At 35.0% G+C, this 24401-nt stretch overlaps 2 protein-coding genes across 2 annotated transcripts; both read left to right on the plus strand.

Annotated features, from left to right (window-relative positions):
• Positions 1-110: 110 nt before the first annotated feature.
• Positions 111-7935, plus strand: LOC144434173 (lysophospholipid acyltransferase 6-like). The gene is made up of 10 exons (XM_078122628.1): positions 111-167; positions 1320-1465; positions 2003-2173; positions 2576-2631; positions 3049-3103; positions 3228-3408; positions 3777-3867; positions 6520-6623; positions 7101-7301; positions 7783-7935. The coding sequence occupies exons 1-10, from the start codon at positions 111-113 to the stop codon at positions 7933-7935; spliced, it is 1215 nt and encodes a 404-aa protein (XP_077978754.1).
• Positions 7936-12712: 4777 nt separating this feature from the next.
• Positions 12713-22572, plus strand: LOC144434174 (membrane-bound glycerophospholipid O-acyltransferase 2-like). Its single transcript, XM_078122629.1, has 10 exons — positions 12713-12769; positions 14078-14223; positions 14616-14646; positions 15199-15280; positions 15583-15637; positions 15759-15939; positions 16307-16397; positions 21148-21251; positions 21732-21932; positions 22420-22572. Exons 1-10 carry the CDS (start codon positions 12713-12715, stop codon positions 22570-22572), a joined length of 1101 nt encoding a protein of 366 aa, XP_077978755.1.
• Positions 22573-24401: the final 1829 nt, after the last annotated feature.

A 24401-nucleotide genomic window follows, 5' to 3' on the forward strand; every position in this document is an offset into this window, starting at 1 on the left:
ACCTGGCATCGTGTCTTTATGTTTATGACATTCTGAATTCTGAGTAATCGTTGGATTTATACAGTCACTATTTTTTGAAGACCGTGTGTTGTCGTTGGTAGCTTATTACAATGGCGTTTGGATTCTTAATTACATTAGCTGATATGGCAAAGTTGCCCCTACAAGAGGTGAGTAAAATGCTCCTAAACATCAAACACCAAACATCTATCATTCCATCATGTGCAAACTACTGAAATTGTATACATATTGGTTTACTACAAGTACTGACGTGAGGCAGGAAGGGCGATAATGTATCCTCTTCCTTAGTGCATTTTTATCAACGATCTGGCAGTTGAGCACAAGACTCTCTGGAAAGGTATATTGACGGTTAACCAATTGCTGCACTTTTATATACTGATAAAATTGTTATAATTTCTGATAATGAAGAGGATATGCAAACAATACTTGATCATGTTCATATAGGTCGTGTTCAAAATGGAGACTCCTGGTAAATAGGTCAAAATCTAATTGGATTCTTTTAAGGAACAAAAATAGTCACAGAAGTATTTTAGGTTTCTATATTCAATTGGTTAACATGGTCTTGAATATGTTGACAAATGCAAATATTTAGGGTGTTATTTTAGATCAATTCTTAGACTTCTGTCATTTCCGATTTTTTATCAGCAAACAGGGCTCTGGTCAAAGTTTAAAGTTTCAAGAAAAATCTTATCATCAAACGTACACGAAACTCTATGACGCCTGTATAATCCCTTTGCTGGAGTATGGTTCCTAGGTTTGGGGGTTTTGGAAAAATGAAAAATGTGATACAGTTAAAGATAGAGCTCTAAGTTTTACCTTGGAGTACATCGGTCTACACCAACCCACGCAGCTACAGCCGATACGGGGTGGAAGTCCTGTAGAAGTCACAGGCATATCAATATCCAATCTGATTAAAATCGGCTAATCGTTCATTGCTATTTTACCTTCGTTATTTTACCTGAATTGACCTTCTTAGTACATATGTTTACATTTTTTAGCCTGATCAAGAGGAGGCGATCATGCTAAAAAATGTAATGTGGGTGGAGGATCTATGGTCGGATATACAAATTTGTGATTCTGTAATCTCTCTCTCTCTCTCTCTCTCTCTCTCTCTCTCTCTCTCTCTCTCTCTCTCTCTCTCTCTCTCTCTCTCTCTCTCTCCCCCCCCCCTCTCTCTCTCTCTCTCTCTCTCTCTCTCTCTCTCTCTCTCTCTCTCTCTCTCTCTCTCTCTCTCTCTCTCTCTCTCTCTCTCTCTCCAAGTAAATAGCTGAAAGTATCTGTAATCTCTTCATCTCTTACAGATGCTATTTCCCTTCCTGCAAGGGTGTTCACTCATATTAGCAATCATCTACAGACATGTACTACATCCAACTAAAGTTAGTCCAACGACAAGACATGTTGTAGCAACTGCCATAGGTTTAACAATAGGTTTTAGTTGTTACTCATGGTAAGTAAGTAAGTAAGTAAGTAAGTAAGTAAGTAAGTAAGTAAGTAAGTAAGTAAGTAAGTAAGTAAGTAAGTAAGTAAGTAAGTAAGTAAGTAAGTAAGTAAGTAAATAAGTAAGTAAGCAAGCAAGCAAGCAAGCAAGCAAGTAAGTAAGTAAGCAAGCAAGCAAGCCATGAGATCTAGAATGTTATCTTAATAAATTTTCCAAGCTAGGGTTTATTAAACTCTATTTCAACCGGCACCGCTTTTACTATGGATATGTACTCCTCATCTCAATTTAACCAACCTTTTTCAAATGGTAATGTATAAACTCCTTTTCTCTTCTATCACCAAGAATACTGAATTTTTGTCTACATATAAAACTCGTTATTTTAGGTAGATGTAAATCATACTTTAAAGAGATTAGAAACTAAATACTAGTGATATCTCCATGACCAATTGTGTCCACTGGTGTCGATGTCGATGTGAAATGGCCACAGTTTGTCATGCATTGTGATATATTACCGTAAGTATAATTTATGTTCACATTATCTTGCAGGTCCATGCTGCATTTACTTCTCCACTCAACAGTTGGATACTGTCTGATGAAGTTTTTAAATCGTAAATATATGGCAATGGTTGTGTTTTTTGTTTCAATGGCCTACTTGTCTATAGAACATCTACGTAAAACAATGATGGACGATTCTTCGCAACTTCTCCACCATGAAACGTACGTTTTCTTAAACGCTACATTCTCCAATTATCAGCAGTAATTCACATGTATGATAATCTATAAAACTTATTTCAATGTAGTGTCATTGAACATGTGGGTCTACATGTTTAATTATAGGTAAAGCGCATGCGCAATATTTCAGGGCACGCTGTTGGGCTCATACCCTCATTCCTCACATAACCTCCTTACAACTCCTGCTGGTGGAGGTAATGAAGAGACAAGTGCAATCAATGTCAGCAGGGAATATAAATACAGTTGACTAAATACTAAAACATTATAGAAATTTAAACTATGTTGCATAGGATATGATTTTTGTAATCGTAAAACTAATCTTTTTTGTAAATTGATTTGGATCATAACATTTGTCTTCAATTTTGATGATTATGATTTATTATTTAGACCTATGATGGCAATGACAATGAAGATAACAAGCGTTGCATTTGGTTTACATGATGGTGAGTAATATTTGCATACTGACAGAGTCATTTGCATATTAATAGACCATTCGCATATTTAGTGTCGTTTGCATACTCATAGTTCCATTTGCATACAAATAGTATCTCTTGAATACTGATAGTGTCTTGTGTGTACTAATATAGTCATTTGGATACCGAGACCCATTTGAATAATAATGTAGTCATTTACATATTAAGTTATTTGCATACATATAATTCTATTTATATATTTATATCCTAAAAGTATACTCTAGATACTGATATCTTTATTTGTGATTTACTTAACAGTAGCGGTTTCCATATGAGATGGTCATGAGAAATGAATAGAGGAACTGAAACAACATGTTTCCAGTTTTTCTACATCTACTTCAACATAGTGAATATACTGCTACTAACAACTATCTTGTCCACACACAGGGTCTGCAAAAGATGGCTCAAATTTACACCCAAAACAAAGGAAAGAGGCAATAAGGTCAGTGTTGAGCTGGAATACAGCAAACCTACTTCATGTTCTCATCATATTCTTGCCAATTACAATCTTGTCGGTTGCAATTATTGCTAATTTGATTATATACCACAATATCTTTCTTCTACAGACGATTTCCCCCGGTTCTTGAGTACTACAGCTATATCTTCCACTTCCAAACCTTTCTCGTCGGACCATTTTGTTTTTATACTGACTATATTGATTTCATTCAAGGGAAACATCTTGTACCATACAAAATCAAAACTAAAGATGGTAAAGAAGTTATTATCAGCAGGGAACCATCTGTAATGGTAAGTTTATCGTCGTCTGAAGTATTTCATTTGATAAACAAAAGCTTATCTAGTGACATTCAATTGTAGTGTCCCTACGGATGGATGGATACATATATATATATATATATATATATATATATATATATATATACATATATATATATATTGTATGTATGTATGTATGTATGTATGTATGTATGTATGTATGTATGTATGTATTATGTATGTATGTATGTATGTATGTATGTATGTATGTATGTATGTATGTGTCTGTCAAGTTTTTTTGACCAGATGTACTTGAGGCTGTATGAGAATAGTGTCTGCAACAGGAAATTGTCGAAACTTTTCAATGTTTTGTTACAAAATCCCTTTTTCTCATTTTTCAGATTGCCCTGTTTCGGAAATCGATGTTTTTCATAACATCGACTGTAATTGTTTACTTCTTTAGCCGTTATTATCCACTCAAGGGCATCATGAGTAAGTGCTGTGAATTAGTAATATATTTATGACCCACATTTTCTCCTGAGGCCCCCCCCCCTCCCCCGAAAATTCAGCTTGTTCCCTAAACGTGAATGTTGCAATATTGGAGAAAATTGTAGCCAATCGTTTGGTGGGAAATGGGTGTGGGTAATTTCTAAATAAATCTGGAAACATTATTGAGACAATGCCCCGCCCATATCCTCTGTGTCATGTGTATGTAAACTCAGACAAAATGTTTGTGTTCCTTTATTTTGAAAATCGACAAAGGGAAAAAAAATGTAAATTGAAGAAGTGATCAAGCAAAATCAGCACAGGGTATTTCCCTCAATACATATAATTGGTTGATCACGTCAGTGAACACTGAAAATAAATATAAACGATATGTTGTTAAAATTGTTCAATATTTCACGATTTAAAGGAAAAGGGGCACTGTCCCACCTATGTCTTAGATGTGCAACTTCCAAGTGAGACACATGGAATTATTCATAAAAGAACATTCACGCTCATCAAGTGAGGAATGCTCTTGTGTCTCTCTGATAAAGATAAAGACAACGAAAAGCACAAATCAGGAAAACATGTATGGCAGGGTACTAAGTATTTTCAATCGAGTACATGTAATTGTTTTATTTTTGTGTAATTGTTTTGTGATCTTAGCGAACATAAAATAGATTATCTTAAAATGGCCCTTAATTGAATGTAAAGTGATTCATTTTTACCTTCCTTTTATATTGGGGATGAAAGGTCTGTCTGTCTGTCTGTCTGTCTGTCTGTCTGTCTGTCTGTCTGTCTGTTTGTCTGTCTGATACCATTTTCTAAAAAAACCCGACTGGCTCAAGTGAAACAAAATTTGGCACTCATATTCTTTAGAGTAATGGTTAAAACTGATTAGGTTTTGGTAAACATCGCATGAATATTAATGAGCGATTAATGTAATATATGTTTTCGTTCATTAGGTTATAGATCGCCAACTGTAAACTGTAACAGTTGGAAATTCTTGTTACAGTTTGCCTATCCAAATTTGAATATTGACCCAACTAGCTAAACTTCGCACACCACAATAAATAAACCACATCTGTGGGCAATCTTGCTGGAGAATTCGCCAAGGTAAATCCATATGATCTCTTCTTCGATCAAACTTGTATTTTACATAAATCGTGTGTTACTGAGAAGCGAGTTTGATGCCAGAATGCGATGCATTTATTACCATAATCATGACAATGCAAATGAGAGAAGTAAATGTTGTTACATTTGGGATCTGTACTCAGTACTTCAATTGGGTCAATTCCCCCCCCCCCCCCAATTTTCAAACGTTGATTGGCTTCGTTCTAGACCATTCAAAGTATTTGGGTTGCTTGTATTAAAATGTACATATATTGAAATATATATCGATAAGTTTCTGTTCAGATTTGATTTTTAGATTTTGAGAAACCAAGCGAAATTGAGAGCCATGGAAATTCACTTTCTTGTGGCACGCATCACAAAATTCTTGAACCAAGTATTACATAAGGCTGGGAGTCAGAATATACTGCAGAGGGGGCTGAGGAAATGGGAGGGGGAGGGGCATGAACAAAATAGAGAGTTTAAAGGGGGGTCTCCAAAAATTCTGATAGTCTGAAAGGGGGTGGGCAAAATATTTTGTTCATGGTTTGAACCAAATTAAGCCTCGGGAGCAGTCGTTTACCGAATAAAAATTTAAACATTTCTTGCTGCTTTGATATCACAAAGTCCTTTTAGATTTCTTATAGTTTGGCACATTGCCAATTGAGGGGTATATATATCATTTACTATAGCCAAGATTTTTGCATTCAATTATTATGTGTAAGAACAAGACTGTCCTTACTTACAATACTTAAGGAAGGCATTCAGTTTAAATTTTTTTTCACTCTCATTTTGCAAAACCAGAACTGATTTTAATGACCTTGAATAGCACCGGATTTAAAACCATATATGTTTGACAACATTCAATATTATTTTTAAACAAATGTGTGTGTGTGTGTGTGTGTGTGTGTGTGTGTGTGTGTGTGTGTGTGTGTGTGTGTGTGTGTGTGCGTGTGTGTACACACACTCACACACACTCTTCCACCTCCACCCCCACCCCCACCCCCCACACACACACCACACACAAATTATGTTGTACGTTGTCTTTTACTTTGATTGTAGCGAGATAAGTATAATCTATATTTCAGGTGAAGAAATGAAGAATTCCTCTCCTGTAGATCGTTATATATATATAGTCATGTGTGGGTATATGAGGATGTTTAAATACATATGTGCATTTACATCTGGTGAGTAACCATGTATTGATTTCATATATACATGTACAGTCATATATTTCCATTCCAGCATGTATTGTGATTAGCCGGTTGTCATGCTTGTCATACAATTCATGCGTGTGTGTATGCGTGCATGCATGTGTGTTTGTGTTTGTTTGTGTGTGTGTGTGTGTGTGTGTGTGTGTGTGTGTGTATGTGTGTGTGTGTGTGTGTGTGTGTGTGTGTGTGTATTTATCAACGCAACATATCATTTTACAAATAAAGAAATACGTGTTTAAACATGCCTTGCTTCTGATATGATTTGCAAAGATATCAACAGAACTCTCGATTTAAAGGTGAAACTAAGTGAGTAACTCGTTCTACCTTATCTCTACAGCTGATTTAGTGTGCAATGCTTCTGGCTTTGGTTTCAATGGCTATGATGAAAACGGTAAACCTAAATGGGACCTAGTGATTCAAATTCATGTTCTGAAATTTTTGGTAATATGAATAATATTTTTGATATCTTAATATGGAAGTCGTTTTCTGTGGGATACGTATAAATTAAAAGGAGAATTAAAATGCGGCTGTAATTATCATAAATTTTATTAAGGATATTTCAAAGCACATGAAAAATATTGTTTTGCATCTTTGCGCCACACGCCTTTCTTGAAAGGAGAGTTGAAATAAACCTTGAGGTTTTTTTAGCAGTCAACATTTTAAAATCTCCGGGGGCTCTGCCAGAAAATACTTTGATTTGTAGTGACAAGGCCCCGCCGCTTGTCACTCGTATTGTCCGCGGCCGAGGAACAGAAAATATTTGGGAATATAATAATTATGTAATATATATTCCTTTTTTTGTATTTTTATTTAATAGAACTCCTAAGTATGGGTTGTCGTATCACTCCTTGGGTAACACCTTTAATTTTACACAGTAAAAATAGCATTTTTCTAAAATTTACTCCAATTTCATTCCAGACGTCAATTGATATTAATGATACCCTCGCCAGTTGGAACGTCACTGCTGTTCGTTGGTTGAAATACGCCTGTTATTATCGCGTGCCTTATCACAAAGACAAACTGACCCTTCTACTGTCGGCTGTCTGGCATGGTTTTTGTCCAGGATACTACTGGGCACTGGTTCTGAATTTCACTATTGGCCGAAACACATCGAGAACAGTATGTAAACGTTTACATGTGTCGTTGATGTTTGGTCGTTCAACAAAATAAATTGCAGTTCAGTACTTCTTTGTATTTGTGAAAAACCGTAATGACCTAATACAATAGATATATATTTATTTTATTTTTACGATAACACCCGCAATACCGTAAATGTAACATTGTTTGATGGTTGGGTGGTAGATGTCACATGACCCCTGACGTATGCTGACTCACTCTTGGTGCTGTACATGTTGAATTGCCTCGTGAAATGCTATAAACACACGATGAAATTAATGTCGTGTATTGAATGCCATTGTTCATATCATGGTCATGTTTTGATTTTCAAAGCTGTACACTAGCCCTTGTTTGTGAATTTCATGAAGATTGGCGTAAGGTTAATTAGCGGTTTTTAGTATCAAGGGAATTATTGCTTAAGCCTCTCTTTATCAATTTTGTAGATTACTGTATTAATATGTGAACGTTGTACCCTTTGTTGCAGATGCACCTGTACATGAAGGAATTCATAACAACAACAGGACGAAAATTGGTATATAGCAGTATTTGCTGGGTCTTTAATACTTTGTTACTTCAATACTTTATTGCACCATTTGTTCTGGAATCCCACCAAGCAACCGTAGAATTATACAGGTAAAACAAATCATGGTAAAGTTGACCTACAAACTAGTATTTTGAGGAACAGTGCCATCTCTGGCAATAATAAGAAAGTGTCTGGACAGTCGACATCATCTTCTTTCATGGCGGCGGTGACGAAACTTGTTCACGAATAGAGCATTGCTGTCATGACTGAAGTTATTCTTGACAAGTAGGGGGTTGAAAACATGCCAATTCTGTAGAGAAGTTGGGAAGGGTATTGTTACCAGGAATCCAATAAAAAGAAGATAGAGAGGAGGAAAAGAAGAGGCAGAGAGACATGGAGATGATTTTTATTGCTTTACTTTATGTTTTAAATCGACCAGCTGACCCATAGTTGATATGAAAAAGTAATGAGAAACATGAAAAAATAGGGCCATACAAGATGACGTTTTCTCAAACTGAAATATGGCCTAAATTACAGTCTTTCCTCCAAGAGCACTCACTATATCTCTATACCTTGATACAGCTAAGAAGTTTTTTTTGTATATTTATGGCAATAGTTTGATATGATTTGAGCATTAACACTATTATATATAATGAAACAACACTCGCTAGCATCATTTTGATACAACCTTGTGAGATTTCACACCACTACAACATTATGGTCACCATGTGGAAGAAAATAAAGTATTTTAATTATTAAAAAAAAAGCAACTTTACTATTCTTTTCAACTTGAAGAAAAACAATGATGTGAAATAACATGCGCATGAACTCCGTGTTTGTAACTCAATAATTTTTAAAAAAGTGTAAATACCTTACTACTGTACAAATAAAATAAGTGATTTATTAGAAATTCAAAATAAATAGCCACTTTGTCATGATCATCCCTATTGTGATTTCAACTTTGACCTCATTATTGCCTATTACAATCTACGGTATTGCCATCATAAACTTCAAACGTTCATTTGTTCTTTTCACAGTTCTGTATATTTCTGGGGTCATATTATACCACTCTTATTGCTATGTATACTACCTACCAAGCACACCACTAGGGGGATAACATCCAGTGATATTGTGCCACCACCACCACCACCACCACCACCACCAACAACAACAACAACAACAACAACAACAACAACAGCAGCAAGTCATGTCCCAAGAGATTACTTGGATGGAAAACAGAAAAAATAGACGATGAAGAACAAAGGAGAAGTTTTACTGAGCTTTTTACTATTTCTAGACGTTTTCCTTTTCCTTTCTTCTTTTACTAATATTTAAGATTTGAAACTTATTTCAGACTAGATAACACCCTACACTTTGCACAGGTGTGTATGGACTAGATATTACTTTCAAATTAACGTATATAATCTGAAACAAAAAATGTGTGAATGGGTTTTAGTAATTACACGTTGATGAATCAGTTTCTTGTCGTTGAAGTCTGTTTGATATAGTTTTCATTATAGTTTGTTCTTAATGTGTACTTTGATTTCATGGTCGTCACTTTCGTGTAATCATTGAAATGGTTTAATGATAAAGGTTTGCTTAATGTCACCACGTGCCTGCATTTTTATGTGAACACTGCATACATACAGACATGTATACATACACACAGATACAATACACACAAATATACACACACATACATACATACATACATACATACATACATACATACATACATACATACATACATACATACATACATACATACATACATGATCTACAAATCACTTAATAATAATTAAATAAATATTATATAGTAATAATAACTTTAATAACAATCACGTTTATTTGAAAGTTATCCACCCTACCTGGGGTAGTTTGTTATGCTGAGTTCAAAAAGGGGGTCATTTTATGAACATGTATTGTCATGGTAACCAAAATCACCATAGTATGTTAATTATTTCTTCTAAAATTTGACATAAAACATTGAAAAAAAAATCAAATTTAGTGAACAAATTTAGATGGGTTAGATGCAGAGTCGATATATTCATGATATATGACAGAAGAAAACAAGAACTACATTTTATCAAACAAATAAACCAAATGCATCTACATTCAATTTTCGTTTGAATGTTCACAGTATGAAATAACATATCTTGACCTAGGCTGGGGTCAGAATTTACGGCAGGTGGGGGGGGGGGGCATGAACAAAATTCAGGGTTCAAAGAGGGGGCCATGAAAATTCTGATGGTCTGAAAGGAGGTGTGGCGAAATATTTTGCTCATGATTTAAACCTCCAAATTAAACCTCAGGAGCGGTCGTTTACAGAGAACACAATAAAAAATTCCTCACACCTTAGAGACAAGTTGCATGATTACTGTAATACCAGGACACTCATTACCTATGCATGACGTATTTTAATTCAATTATTGTTAAGAACAAGGCGTCAGGTGTTTGTTGGTTGGTTGATTTAATGATATAACAGACTTTGGCTTTTGACCTTTGAGTAACCGTGAGTGGTAAGCAGATGACTCATGTTCTTCTAATGTTATCTGCTTAGAGAGCGATCAGATTTTACGGCCGGGTGTGGGCCGGTGACTTTTGTTCGTGTTGTACTTAAAAATAGTGACCCCCCTGTGATTCATCCATAAAACAATCCAACCCTCCCCCTCTCACAAATAAAAAAACACACTGAACCCCCCCCCCCCCGACATCTGTTGACAAGAAATGTTCTTCTTGTGCTTGCAAAAGACACTAGATTCTCAAAGCACAATACAGCACACTGCATACTTAATTTTACTTCTTACATTTACAGTAATGTTAAGTGTATCTGGTAAATTGCTGTCCCAAATCCATTGCTTCACATGTATAAAGCTCTTTAGACAGGAACCCTATGAGAGGTATGATACCATATGATTGTCTGTTCATGGACATGCAAAATATTCATGGTTTAGTAACCAAACGTTCTAGGATATCTCTTAGATTGAGTGAACTATTACCATTATAGATTAATTCAGCTAATTGTAAAGTACAATATTAGAAATGGAGTTAATATAATTGTAAACGTAGGGCTTTCAGAAAGTTTCAAAGTAGGGAGAGAACTGGAAACAGTATGGGGAGAAGTGCACACTACACACACGTGCGCCTGCTATACAAGAGGATGTCCCACTCCCACAGTAAGAGCTTTTTGAAAAATGAACACCATTTGGATGCCATTTAGAGCACCATTCAGAAGTAAAACACAACTTAGTTATATCATAAAAGTATCACTAATTTTAGGGTTTCAAAAGTTTAAATCATTTCAAGTCATATTGACACAAATAATAATAAAAAAAATCAAGTAGAAAGTGAGAAAATTTGGAGAAAACATGCACAGTGGAGGTCAGTTACCATTTAGAGATACAAATTCATTAAATTATTTGAAAGTGTGTCTCTATTGGCTATGTTTGTGTGCAATTCAACATATTCAGGTCAATGGAGGCACAGATTTTAGAGTCAGTCCATCCAGTAAATTTCAAGGTATTTCATTTCTTATGTGTTACATGTACAGCTACACATGCAAGTTTTTATATCACATGATGACACAATGTAACTCATGGCCTGCAATATAGAGAAGTATTTTCTAACAAAACTGTTCCTTAAAAGGTGCAATGTTATGACTCCATGTCATATGTTTGGGATGTATCAAGAGACAAACAGTTTATGTTTATTTGAACGTATATTTATAGCCATTGTTTATGGTTTATTGTATACACATACATTTGTTGTATGGAAATTTAAGTACAGCAGGGTGGTTCGTGATTTCGTTCAGTTGTTGAAAATAAGGTGACCCCCCCCCCTTTATTCACTTTGTAAAAAATGATGACTCCCCCTTCTTTGAGTCCCAAATAAAGGTGCCCCCCCCCCGGGTTGTAAAAACTTATCGCTCCCTTATGTTATACTTGAAACAATATCAACATAAAGTATACCAGCCCAGTATTTACATATACCATTACATGCTCTACAGTAAGGCAATTTCACAAAGCCTTCTAATGACGGGAAAACGGGAAATTGCGGGAAACGTTTGGAGTTATGCATACTAATAAGCGCGAGGCAAGACATGAACAGCAAGTCATTTGTGCATGCGTATCGTACTCATGATATGTCATTAATGTATTTTTTTAAGCAATAAATGTATATTTGTTAGTACATTATGTGAATAAAGTATGTCAAAAAACGACTTCTAACTCTTTTTTGAGTAACATATGTGAATGATAAGAACATTTTGATATTCGATAATTAGACCAACAAAATGGCATGGTAGAAGCATAAACAAACATGGAGTGGTGCTGATTTTGAGGTGAAATGGCTATTGTAATTTACGGTATGATGAAAAAAGCTATCAAAAAAGCTTGTACTTTCACTGTACATTTTTATCATACAGCGTCATTAGTGTATTTTAAATGGAGTTGGCGCAGTTAATTGGCCTCACAGAAATTGATCAGACATGCTTACAAGCACTTTTGTTTTAATGATGACTGTATTAAATTGTTTGGTGACATCTGTAAAACCTACATGTTCGATGAAACGGAGGAAATATTGAGTACTAGTCATTATATTGTCACATCATGTGGATATTTCAATAATTCATCCACATTTGTTCGAACAATAAGGACGCTTGAATCACAAAGACATTTGTTGTTTTGCAAACAATCGCACTGCTCACATCAATTTTGATATTTTGCTTGAAAGCGTACTTTAGGTAGTTTTAGCTTTTTCGTTGAGTCTGTGGATCGTGTACCTTAAATGGCATGGTGTCTTAATGTTTATGACATTCTGAATTCTGTGTAATCGTTCGATTTATAGTCACTATTTTTTGAAGACCGTGTGTTGTTGTTGGTAGCTTATTACAATGGCGTTTGGATTCTTAATTACATTAGCTGATATGGCAAAGTTGCCCCTACAAGAGGTGAGTGAAATGCTACTAAACATCAAACACCAAACATCTATCATCCCATCATGTGTAAAATACTTGTATACATATTGGTTTACTACAAGTACTGGTGTGAGGCAGGAAGGGCGATTATGTATCCTCTTCCTTATTTACATTTTTATCAACGATCTGGCAGTTGAGCACAAGACTCTCTGGAAAGGTATATTGACTGTTAACCCATTGCTGCACTTTTATATACTGATGAAATTGTTATAATTTCTGATAATGAAGAGGATATGCAAACAATACTTGGTCATGTTCATATAGGTGGTGTTCAAAAAATGGAGACTCCTAGTAAATAGGTAAACATCTAAATGGATTCTTTTGAGGAACAAATAGTCATAGAAGTGTTTTAGGGTTCCATATTCAATTGGTTAACATATGCTCTTGAATATGTTGACAAATGCAAATATTTAGGGTGTTATTTTAGATCAATTCTTAGACTGTTCTGTCATTTCCGGTTCTTTAGCAGTAAACGGTGCTCTGGTCAAAGTTTAAAAGTTAAAAAAAATCTTATTATCAAACGTACACGAAACTGTATGACGCCTGTATAATCCCTATGCTGAAGTATGGTTCCGCTGTTTGGGGTTTTGGAAAAAATGAAAAATGTGATACAATTCAAGATAGAGCTCTAATCTTTTACCTTGGAGTACATAGTTGTACGCCAACTCACGCATGTAGAAATCACAGGCATATCAATATCCTAAGGTACAGGAGTAGGCTACTCAGGTTAGATGAACAAGCATATTTCTATGGGGTTTTGCATTACATATTAAAATAAATTGGTCCCCTAAGATTTGGATTCTTTGAATCTTGATGCTGATTATTTACTGCATATTAACTTTTCCCCTGTAAGGCGTCAATTAATGTCTATGTAAGACTCTGAATGGTTAGTGAAAAAAGGTAGAAAACTAAGTAATATTTTCCGTAAATATCTTTCGTTCAAATATATATATATATATATATATATATATATATATATATATATATATATATATATATATATATATATATATATAAGCTTATTTATTTCAGTAGGTATCCACATTTTTTTTGTTAGTCTCATTTACTCAGTGTACCTTTATACTACTTGTTAAAAATGACATATAAGTCCACTGGGTAAGGATGTCATTTCTATTTTCTTAATATTAAGTAATGTATTTTTTGTATTATAACCCCGCGACACTATTATGATAAAGTTGCTATACTATACAACTAAAACAATCATAGCCTTGATCTGATATACAAATTTGTGATTCTTGAAATTCTTTCATTCTCTTACAGATGATATTTCCCTTCCTGCAAGTGTGTTCACTCATATTAGCAATCATCTACAGACATGTACTACATCCAAAGAAAGTTAGTCCTATGACAAGACATGTTGTAGCAACCGTCATAGGTTTAACATTAGGATTTTATTGTTACTCATGGTAAGTAAGTAGGTCATGAGATCTAGAAAGTTATATATCCTGTTAAATTTCACTATCTGGGGTTTATTAAACCCTGCTTCAACCGGCACCTCTTTTGCCATGGATATATCTCCCTCTTCTCAATTGAACCAACCTTTTTCAAAATTGTGGCAATTTATGAACTCCCCATATATTATATCGCCAAGAATACTGATTGTGTGTCTAAGTATGAAACTCGTCATTTCAGATAGATGTAAATCATGCTTTAAAGAGATTAGAAATGAAATACTAGTGACACCTCCGTGACCAATTGGGTCCACTTCTTTCGACATCTGTGAAATGGCCGCAGTTTGTCATGCATTGTGATATGTTTTAATATTGAAAGTATAATATCTGTTCACATTATCTTGCAGGTCCATACTTCATTTACTTCTCCACTCAACAGTTGGATACTGTCTAATGAACTTTTTAAATCGTAAATATATGTCAGTGGTTGTGTTTTTTGTTTTAATGGCCTCCTTGTCTATAGAACATCTACGTAAAATGATAATGGATGATTCTTCGAAACTTCTCCACCTTGAAGCGTACGTTTTCTTAACTACCACATTGTCCAATTTTCAGTAGTAATTTACACGTATGATAAATTATAAACCTTATTTCAATGTAGTGTCATTGAACACGCAGGAGCCTACATGTTTAATTATAGGTAAAGCGCATGCGCAATTTTTCAGGGCACGCTGTTGAGCTCATACCCTCATTCCTCACATACCTCCTTACAACTCCTGCTGGTGGAGGTAATGAAGAGACAAGTGCAATCAATGTCAGTAGGGAATATAAATACAGTTGACTAAATACCAAAACATTATAGAAATTTAAACTATGTTGCATAGGATATGATTTTTGTAATCGTAAAACTAATCTATTTTGTATAATGATTTGGATGGTAAAACTTATGCATTTTGTATAATGATTTGGATCATAACTTTTGTCTTCAAGTTTGATAATTATGATCTATTATTTAGACCTATGATGGCAATGACAATGAAGATAACAAGTATTGCATTTGGTTTACATGATGGTGAGTATTATTTGCATACAGACAGAGTCATTTGCATATTAATAGACCATTCGCATATTAATAGTGTCATTTGCATACCAATAGCTGTGTTTGCATACTCATAGTCCATTTGCATACAAATAGTATCTTTTGAATACTGATAGTGTCTTGTGTGTACCAATATAGTCATTTGCATACTGAGAGTTCGTTTGAATAATAATATGGTCATTTGCACATCAAGTTTTATTTGCATACCAGTTTTTGTACATCTACTTCAACATAGTGAATATACTGCTACTAACAATTTTCTTGTCCACACACAGGGTCTGCAAAAGATGGCTCAAATTTACACCCAAAACAAAGGAAAGAGGCAATAAGGTCAGTGTTGAGCTGGAGTACAGCAAACCTACTTCATGTTCTCATATTCTTGCCAATTACAATCTTGTCAGTTGCAATTATTGCTAATCTGATTATGTACGACAATATCTTTCTTCTACAGGCGATTTCCCTCGGTTCTTGAGTACTACAGCTATATCTTCCACTTCCAAACCTTTCTAGTCGGACCATTTTGTTTTTATACTGACTATATTGATTTCATTCAAGGGAAACATCTTATACCATACAAAATCAAAACTAAAGATGGTAAAGAAGTTATTATCAACAGGGAACCATCTGTAATGGTAAGTTTATCATCTGACGTGTTTCATTTGATAAACAAAAGCATATCTAGTGACATTCAATTGTAGTGTCCCTATATGTTGTGCACGAATGGATGGATGCATGTATATATAAATATATACATGTGTATTTACATGTTGTGTGTGTATGCACGTGTGTACGTACGTACGTATGTGTGTGTGTATGTATGTATGTATGTATGTATGTATGTATGTATGTATGTATGTATGTATGTATGTATGTGTCAAGTTTTTTTGACAAGATATACTTGAGATTGTATGAGAATAGTGGTTACAACAGCTGTTACAGTAGGAAATTGTCGAAACTTTTCAGTGTATTATTACAAAATCCCTTTTTCTCATTTTTCAGATTGCCCTGTTTCGGAAATCAATGCTTTTCATAACATCGGCTGTAATTGTTTACTTCTGTAGCCCTTATTATCCAATCAAGGGCATCACGAGTAAGTGTTGTGAATTAGTAATGATGAATAACAGGTAAAACAATCCGTTGCTATTTACGGCCATAACTAAAATCCTTTATGTTTTTTTTTTCAAAATAAGAAAGTGATAATAAAGGTACAATGAACGCTTTTAGCATTAATATTTCATTTTATGTTTGCTCAGAACACAAAACAGTTATACATTTACATGTACCAAAATAAAAATGCCCTGCCATATATGGTTTACTGGTTTGTACTTTTGCTTTCTTTTATCAGGAAGACAGAAGAACATTCTTGACTTTATATGCCTATTTCCTTTTTGCCTTTCCCCCTTTTTAAATACTTCTGTGCGTCCCACTCGGATGTAGCTGATCTAAGGCAGGGGCGGGCCAGTGTCTCAATGAAATTATATTTCATTCAAAAAAGCAATCAGTGCATCTGACACGTTTGGTGGACAGTTGTCATTGGTGTATGTTGTTGGATATTTGCTCGAATATGCTATCTTCATGCAAATCGTCTTAAACTTCCATATTAAATCCTCCTCACAGACAGAAAGAAACAACCCAAAATTTCACTGATTATATCATGTGATTATGTTCTGAGAAAGCAACTATCCCATGAAGCTTTTCTCAATTAATAAACTAGTTGTCTTATCATTTCTTGCCCTAATAATGTTGTCACACCTATTTTAGACAGAGAGCACATCTAGCGTGAAATATATTTCCACGAAAAATACAATGTAAGGGAACGAGCAGAATTTACGGGGAGGGGGAACTGGGGAGAAGATATATTTTGGTCAAATTTATTTGACTGCCTTCCCCCTTTGCGCTCTCAAAGAATTTTGTAGCTCCCCAAAGGATATACTGATCTTTATTTGTGTGCAGTTATACAATATCCCTCTCCCCTGGTACACTACATTAAAATAACAGTGGCAATCGACTTCAGCATCCATACATAATAAGAGATTTCTTTACAAATAGATGTGGGATTTTGGTTGTAACCTATACTTTGAGACACTTAGCCAGCAAGGTTGCCCGCTCCCTTTAATTTTACTCTTAATTTGGTGCAGGAACAGCATACCCTTGATCGCTAGCACGGAGGATGTGGAGGGGGTGTTTCACTTCCATGATGGTCAGGACACTTTTGAAAATAAGGGAAAATAAATAACAATGTGTTTCCAATAACACGACCTTAAACATTTTGCATGCAAAAAGGTAAAATGGTAACTATTTACTTCTATATCTTCATGCCTTTGCCTTTGTGATTGGAAACAACTATTTTTTTTAAATTTGCCTATGGACATGTAGAAGGCCATTTAGAGGCATGGCATTTAAAACCACACACATTATTGAGTCATAGAGTACTAGAATACACCTCAATCTTACTCTCAGAACATTATGACAGATTATGCCTACATGTATATTCTCGACATTTTAACCCATAATTAGATAATTAAAAATAGTGAAATTCTTGAGTTATGACGTAAGACCTCCTAATTTCTGGGATTGCAAGTTTTGCGCTCGCATTGAACACTGTTCTCTCCAGTGAGCCGTCTTTATATATATGACCCCCATTTTCACCTGAGGCCCCCCCCCCCCCAATTCAGCTTGTTCCCTGAATGTGAATGTTGCAACATTGAAGAAAATTGTAGCCAATCGTTTGCTTGGAAATGGGTGTGGATAATTTTCTAAATAAATCTGGAAACATTATTGAGACAATGCTCTACCTCTTTGTGATGTGTCTGTAAACTCAGAAAAAATGTTTGTGTGCCAATATTTTGAAAAGCGAAAGAGGGAAAAGGGGAAAAACACACGTAAATTGAAGAAGTGTGCTAATTACAAAAACTGTTAAGTGTCTGTTTTCCTTTAAATCATGGTTTATCGAACCATTTAAAATAATTCAATGACTATTCATTTTAGCGTTCATTGAGATCATCTAACAATCATTTGTATTGTGCGAAATACCTTGCTGTGCTGGTTTTGCTTGATCACACTTTTTATATCTATCAGAAAATATCAAGGCAGCACACTTCTACACTTGACATTGTTTATTTTCCCTTTTCCCTTTTCTTTGCTTAACTCCCTTTCCCTCAAAATGGAGTGTGTCCAATATGGACAAAGTTTTCTGATATGTTTTGCCCACGTGCGACACACCACATGAAAGATACGGGGGGGGAGGGTTATGCAACCAATGACGTTTACAATTCCTTTAGAAATGATTCACACTCTTTTCCCGCCTCACGGTTTGCTACAATTTTCTCCAATATTGCAACACTCATGTTTAATTTGCAATTTTGCATGGAAATATCATTCAGGTCAGGTAGGCTCGCTCTCCAACTTAAATGATCTTTTCTACACGTTAACTGACATAGTCTCGGGGACATAGTCACGGCATGATCAGTGGAATTCTGGGTAGTATCTTTCTATCTATGAGAGAGATTTCATTTGGAAATGTGAGATGGTTTTTGAAGATATGCCCACTCGAACAAACTCACTAAGTACAATCTTTCCAACACTATTTACCGATGACAATTGTCAATCAAACGTGTCAGATGAACTGATTGCTTTGTTGACTGAAACAATACCGCCAACATTCCCTTTTTGTCTTACTCTCGTGTCTCAGTAAACAGACAGTAGAAATTAAGTCAGTTGATTTGGTTGGTACCTGTTAAGATATACCTTATGAGACTCGAATTTCTGTCAACTGAAAAAAAAACTTCGTTTATGAATGATTTCACCCACCCATGTCTTAGATGTGCCACTTCCGAGTGAGACACATGGAATTATTTATAAAATAACAAATGAAAAAGGGAAATACGCTCATCAAGTGAAGAATGTTCTTGTATCTCGCTGATAAAGATAAAGACAACCAAAAGCACAAATCAGGAAAACATGTATTGCAGGGTACTAAGTATTTTCAATCGAGTATATGTAATTGTTTTAGTTTTGTGTACTTGTTTTGTGATCTGAGCGAATATAAATGGATTATTTAATGTAAAATGATTCATTTTTACCTTCTGTAAGGAAGGTTTTATATTGGGGTGAAAAGTCTGTCTGTCTGTCTGTCAGTCTGTCTGATACCATTTTCTAAAAAAATGACTGGCTCAAGTGAAACGAAATTTGGTACTCATATTCTTTAGGGTAATGGTTAGAACTGTTTAGGTTTTGGTAAACATCGCATGAATATTAATGAGCGATTAACATAATATATGTTTTCGTTAAATAGGTTATAGATTGCCAAATGTAAACTGTAACAGTTGGAAATTCTTGACCCAACGAGCTAAACGTCACACATCACAATAAATAAACCACATCTGTGGGCAATCTTGCTGGGGAATTTCCAAAGGTGAATCCATATGATCTCTTCTTCGATCAAATTTGAAATCTGTATTTTACATAAATCGTTTGTTACTAAGAAGTGAGTTTGATGCCAGAATGCTGTGCATTTATTACCATAATCATGACAGTGCAAATGAGAGAAGTAAATGTTGTTACATTGGGCTCTGTAACTCAGTACTTGAATTGGGTCAATTTCCCCCCCCCCCCCCCCAATTTTCCAATATTGATTGGCTTCGTTCTAGACCATTCAAAGTATTTGGGTTGCTTGTATTGAAAGGTACGTATATTGAAATATATATCGATAAGTTTCTGTTCAGATTTGATTTTTAGATTTTGAGAAACCAAGCGAATTTTAGAGCCATGGAAATGGCTGGGAGTGAGAATTTACTGCAGAGGGGGCCGAGGAGAAATGGGAGGGGAGGGGCATGAACAAAATTGAGAGTTTAAAGGGGGGTCTCCGAAAATTCTGATAGTCTGAAAGGGGGTGGGCAAAATATTTGTTCATGGTTTAACCAAATTAAACCTCAGGAGGTGTCGTTTACCATATAAAAATTTAAACATTTCTCGCTGCTTTGATATCACAAAGTCCTTTCTGATTTCTTATAGGTTGGCACATTTTTTTTGCCAATTGAGGGGTATATCATTTACTATAGCCAAGAATTTTGCATTCAATTATTTTGTGTAAGAACAAAAATCACAAGACTGTCCTTACTTACAAGACTTAAGGAAGGCATTCAGTTTAAATCTGGTATCTTTTTTTCACTTTTTCATTTCACAAAACCAGAACTTATTTTAATGACCATGAATAGCAACGGATTTAAAACCATATATGTTTGACAACATTCAATATTAATATTTAAACAAATGTGTGTGTGAACACACCCACCCACACACACTTCAACCCCCACCCCTACATCACACCACACACAAATTATGTTGTACGTTGTCTTTTACTTTGTTTGTAGCGAGATAAGTATAATCTATATATTTCAGGTGAAGAAATGAAGAATTCCTCTCCTGTATATCGTTCTGTGTATATAGTTATGTGTGCATATGTGAGGATGTTTAAATACATATGTGCATTTACATCTGGTGAGTAACCATGTATTGATTTCATATATACATGTACAGTAATATATTTCCATTCCAGCATGTACTGTGATTAGCCGGTTGTCATGCTTGTCATACATTTCATGCGTGTGTGTGTGCGTGCGTGCGTGCGTGTGTGTGTGTGTGTGTGTGTGTGTGTGTGTGTGTGTGTGTGTGTGTGTGTGTGCGTGTGTATTTAACAATGCAACCTATCATTTTACAAATAAAGAGTTACATATTTAAACATGCCTTGCTTCTGATATGATTTGCAAAGATATCAACAGAGCTTTCGATTTAAAGGTGAAACTAAGTGAGTAACCTTTCGTTCTACCTTATCTCTCCAGCTGATTTAGTGTGCAATGCTTCTGGCTTTGGTTTCAATGGCTATGATGAAAGCGGTAAACCTAAATGGGACCTAGTGACTCAAATTCATGTTTTGAAATTTTTGGTAATATGAATAATATTTTTGATATCTTAATGTGAAATTCGTTTCTGAGGGATACATATAAATTAAAATGTGAATTAAAATGCGGCTTAAACTATCATAAATTTTATTAAGGATATTTCAAAGCACATGAAAGATATTGTTTTGCCTCTTTGCGCCACACGCCTTTCTTGAAAGGAGAGTTGAAATAAGCCTTGATGTTTTTTAGCAGTCAACATTTCATAATCTCCTGGGGCTCTGTCAGAAAATACTCGTCTTTGATTTGTAGTGACAAGGCCCCGCCGCTTATGTCACTCGTATTGTCCGCGGTCGAGGAACAGAAAATATTTGGCAATATATGATAATTATGATATTCCATTTTCTATATTTATTTAATAGAACTCCAGGCCTAATTATGGGTTGTCGTATCACTCCTTGGGTAACACATTCAATTTTACACAGTCAAATAGCATTTTTCTAAAATTTACTCCAATTTCATTCCAGACGTCAATTGATATTAACGATACCATCGCCAGTTGGAACGTCACTACTGTTCGTTGGTTGAAATACGCCTGTTATTATCGCGTGCCTTATCACAAAGACAAACTGACCGTTCTACTGTCGGCTGTCTGGCATGGTTTTTATCCAGGATACTACTGGGCTATGCTTCTGAATTTCACCATTGCCCGAAAGACATCGAGAACAGTATGTAGACGTTTACATGTGTCGTTGATGTTTGGTCGTTCAACAAAATAAATTACAGTCCAGTACTTCCTTGTACTTGTGAACACCCGTAATGACCTAATACAATAGATATATATTTATTTTATTTTTATGATAACACCCGCATTACCTGTAAATGTACCATTGTTTGATGGTTGGATGGTAGATGTCACATGACCCCTGACGTATACTGACTCACTCTTGGTGCTTTACATGTTGAATTGCCTCGTGAAATACTATAAACACATGCACGATAAAATTAATGTCGTGTATTGAATGCCATTGTCCATATCATGGCCATGCCGTGTTTTGATTTTCAAAGCTGTTTGCATACACTAGCCCCTTGTTTCATGAAACTGGGCGTAAGGTTAATTAGCGGTTTCTAGTATCAAGGGAATTGCTCAAGCCTCTCTTTATCAATTTTGTAGATTACTGTATTAATATGTGAAAGTTGTACCCTTTGTTGCAGATGCACTGGTACATGAAGGAATTTATAACAACAACAGGACGAAAATTGGTATATAGCAGTATTTGCTGGGTCTTTAATACTCTCTTACTTCAATACTTGATTGCCCCATTTGTTCTGGAATCCAACCAAGCAACCGTAGAATTCTACAGGTAAAAACAAATCATGGTAAAGTTGACCTATAAGCGGAAACTAGTATGTTGCAGAACAGTGCCATCTATGGCAAGAATAAGAAAGTGTCTTGACATTCGGCGTCATCTTCATTCATGGCGGCAGCGACGACACTTGTTCACAAATAGAGCATTGCTTTCATGACTGAAGATATTCTTGACAAATAGGGGGTTGAGAACATGCCAATTATGTAGAGAAGTTGGGAAAGGGCTTGTTACCAGGAATCCAATAAAAAGAAGATAGAGAGGAGGAAAAGGAGAGGCAGACAGACATGGAGAGGATTTTTATTGATTTACTTTGTGTTTTAAATCGACCAGCTGACCCATAGTTGCTATGAAAAAGTAATGAGAAACATGAAAAAATAGGGTCATACAAGATGACGTTTTCACAAACTGAAATATGGCCTAATTTACAAAGTCTTTCCTCCAAGAGCACTGACTATATCTCTATACCTTGATACAACTAATAAGGTTTGTTTGTACATTTATGGCAATAGCTTGAAGTGATTTGAGCATTAACACTATTATATATAATGAAACAACACTCGATGGCATCATTTTGATACAACCTTGTGAGATTTCACACCACTACAACATTATGGTCACCATGTGGAAGAAAATAAAGTATTTTAATTAATAAAAAAGCAACTTTACTATTCTTTTTCAATTTGAAGAAAAACAATGATGTGAAATAACATGCATGAACTCCGTGTTTGTAACTCAATAATTTTTAAAAATGTGTAAATACCTTACTACTGTACATATAAAATAAGTGATTTATTAGAAATTCAAAATAAATAGCCACTTTGTCATAATCATCCCTATTGTGATTTCAATTTCGACCTCATTATTGCCTACTACAATCTACGGTATTGCCATCATAAACTTCTAACGTTCATTTGTTCTTTTCACAGTTCTGTATATTTCTTGGGTCATATTATACTATTCTTATTGCTGTGTATAATACCTACCAAGCACACCACTAGGGGGATAACATCCAGTGATACTGTGCAACCACCACCACCACCACCACCAACAACAACAACAACAACAACAACAACAACAACAACAACAACAAAGCAAGTCATGTCCCAATAGAGTACTTGGATGGAAAACAGGAAAAATAGACGTTGAAGAACAAAGGAGAAGTTTTACTGAGCTTTTAGCTATTTCTAGACGTTTTCCTTTTCCTTTCTTCTTTTACTAATATTAAGATTTGAAACTTATTTCAGACTAGATAGCATCCTACACTTTGCACAGGTGTGTATGGAGTGGATATTACTTCAAATTAACGTATATAATCTGAAACAAAAATTGTTTGAATGGGTTTTAGTAATTACACGTTGATAAATCAGTTTCTTGTCATTGAAGTCTGTTTGATATAGTTTTCATTACCTGACAGTGTTACTATTCTGGCAGATTGCAGTAGAGGTGAAGGGAAAGTTATAGATAGGTTTATGGCAACACAGTTAGTTTGTTCTTAATGTGTACTTTGATTTCATGGTCGTCACTTTCGTGTAACCATTGAAATGGTTTAATGATAAAGTTTGCTTATTGTCACCATGTGCCTGCATTTTTATATGAACACTGCACACATACAGCCATGTATACATACACACATATAATACACACATACATACCTACATACACACATACACACATACATACATACATACATACATACATACATACATACATACATACATACATACATACACGATTTACAAATCACTTTATAATAATAATAATAATAATAATAATAATAATTAGATAAATATTTAACGTTGTGCTGGTGACAGGTCTGAAATATTAATT

This window comes from Glandiceps talaboti, chromosome 4, assembly GCF_964340395.1.
Source record: "Glandiceps talaboti chromosome 4, keGlaTala1.1, whole genome shotgun sequence".
NCBI classification, from domain to species: Eukaryota; Metazoa; Hemichordata; class Enteropneusta; family Spengelidae; genus Glandiceps; species Glandiceps talaboti.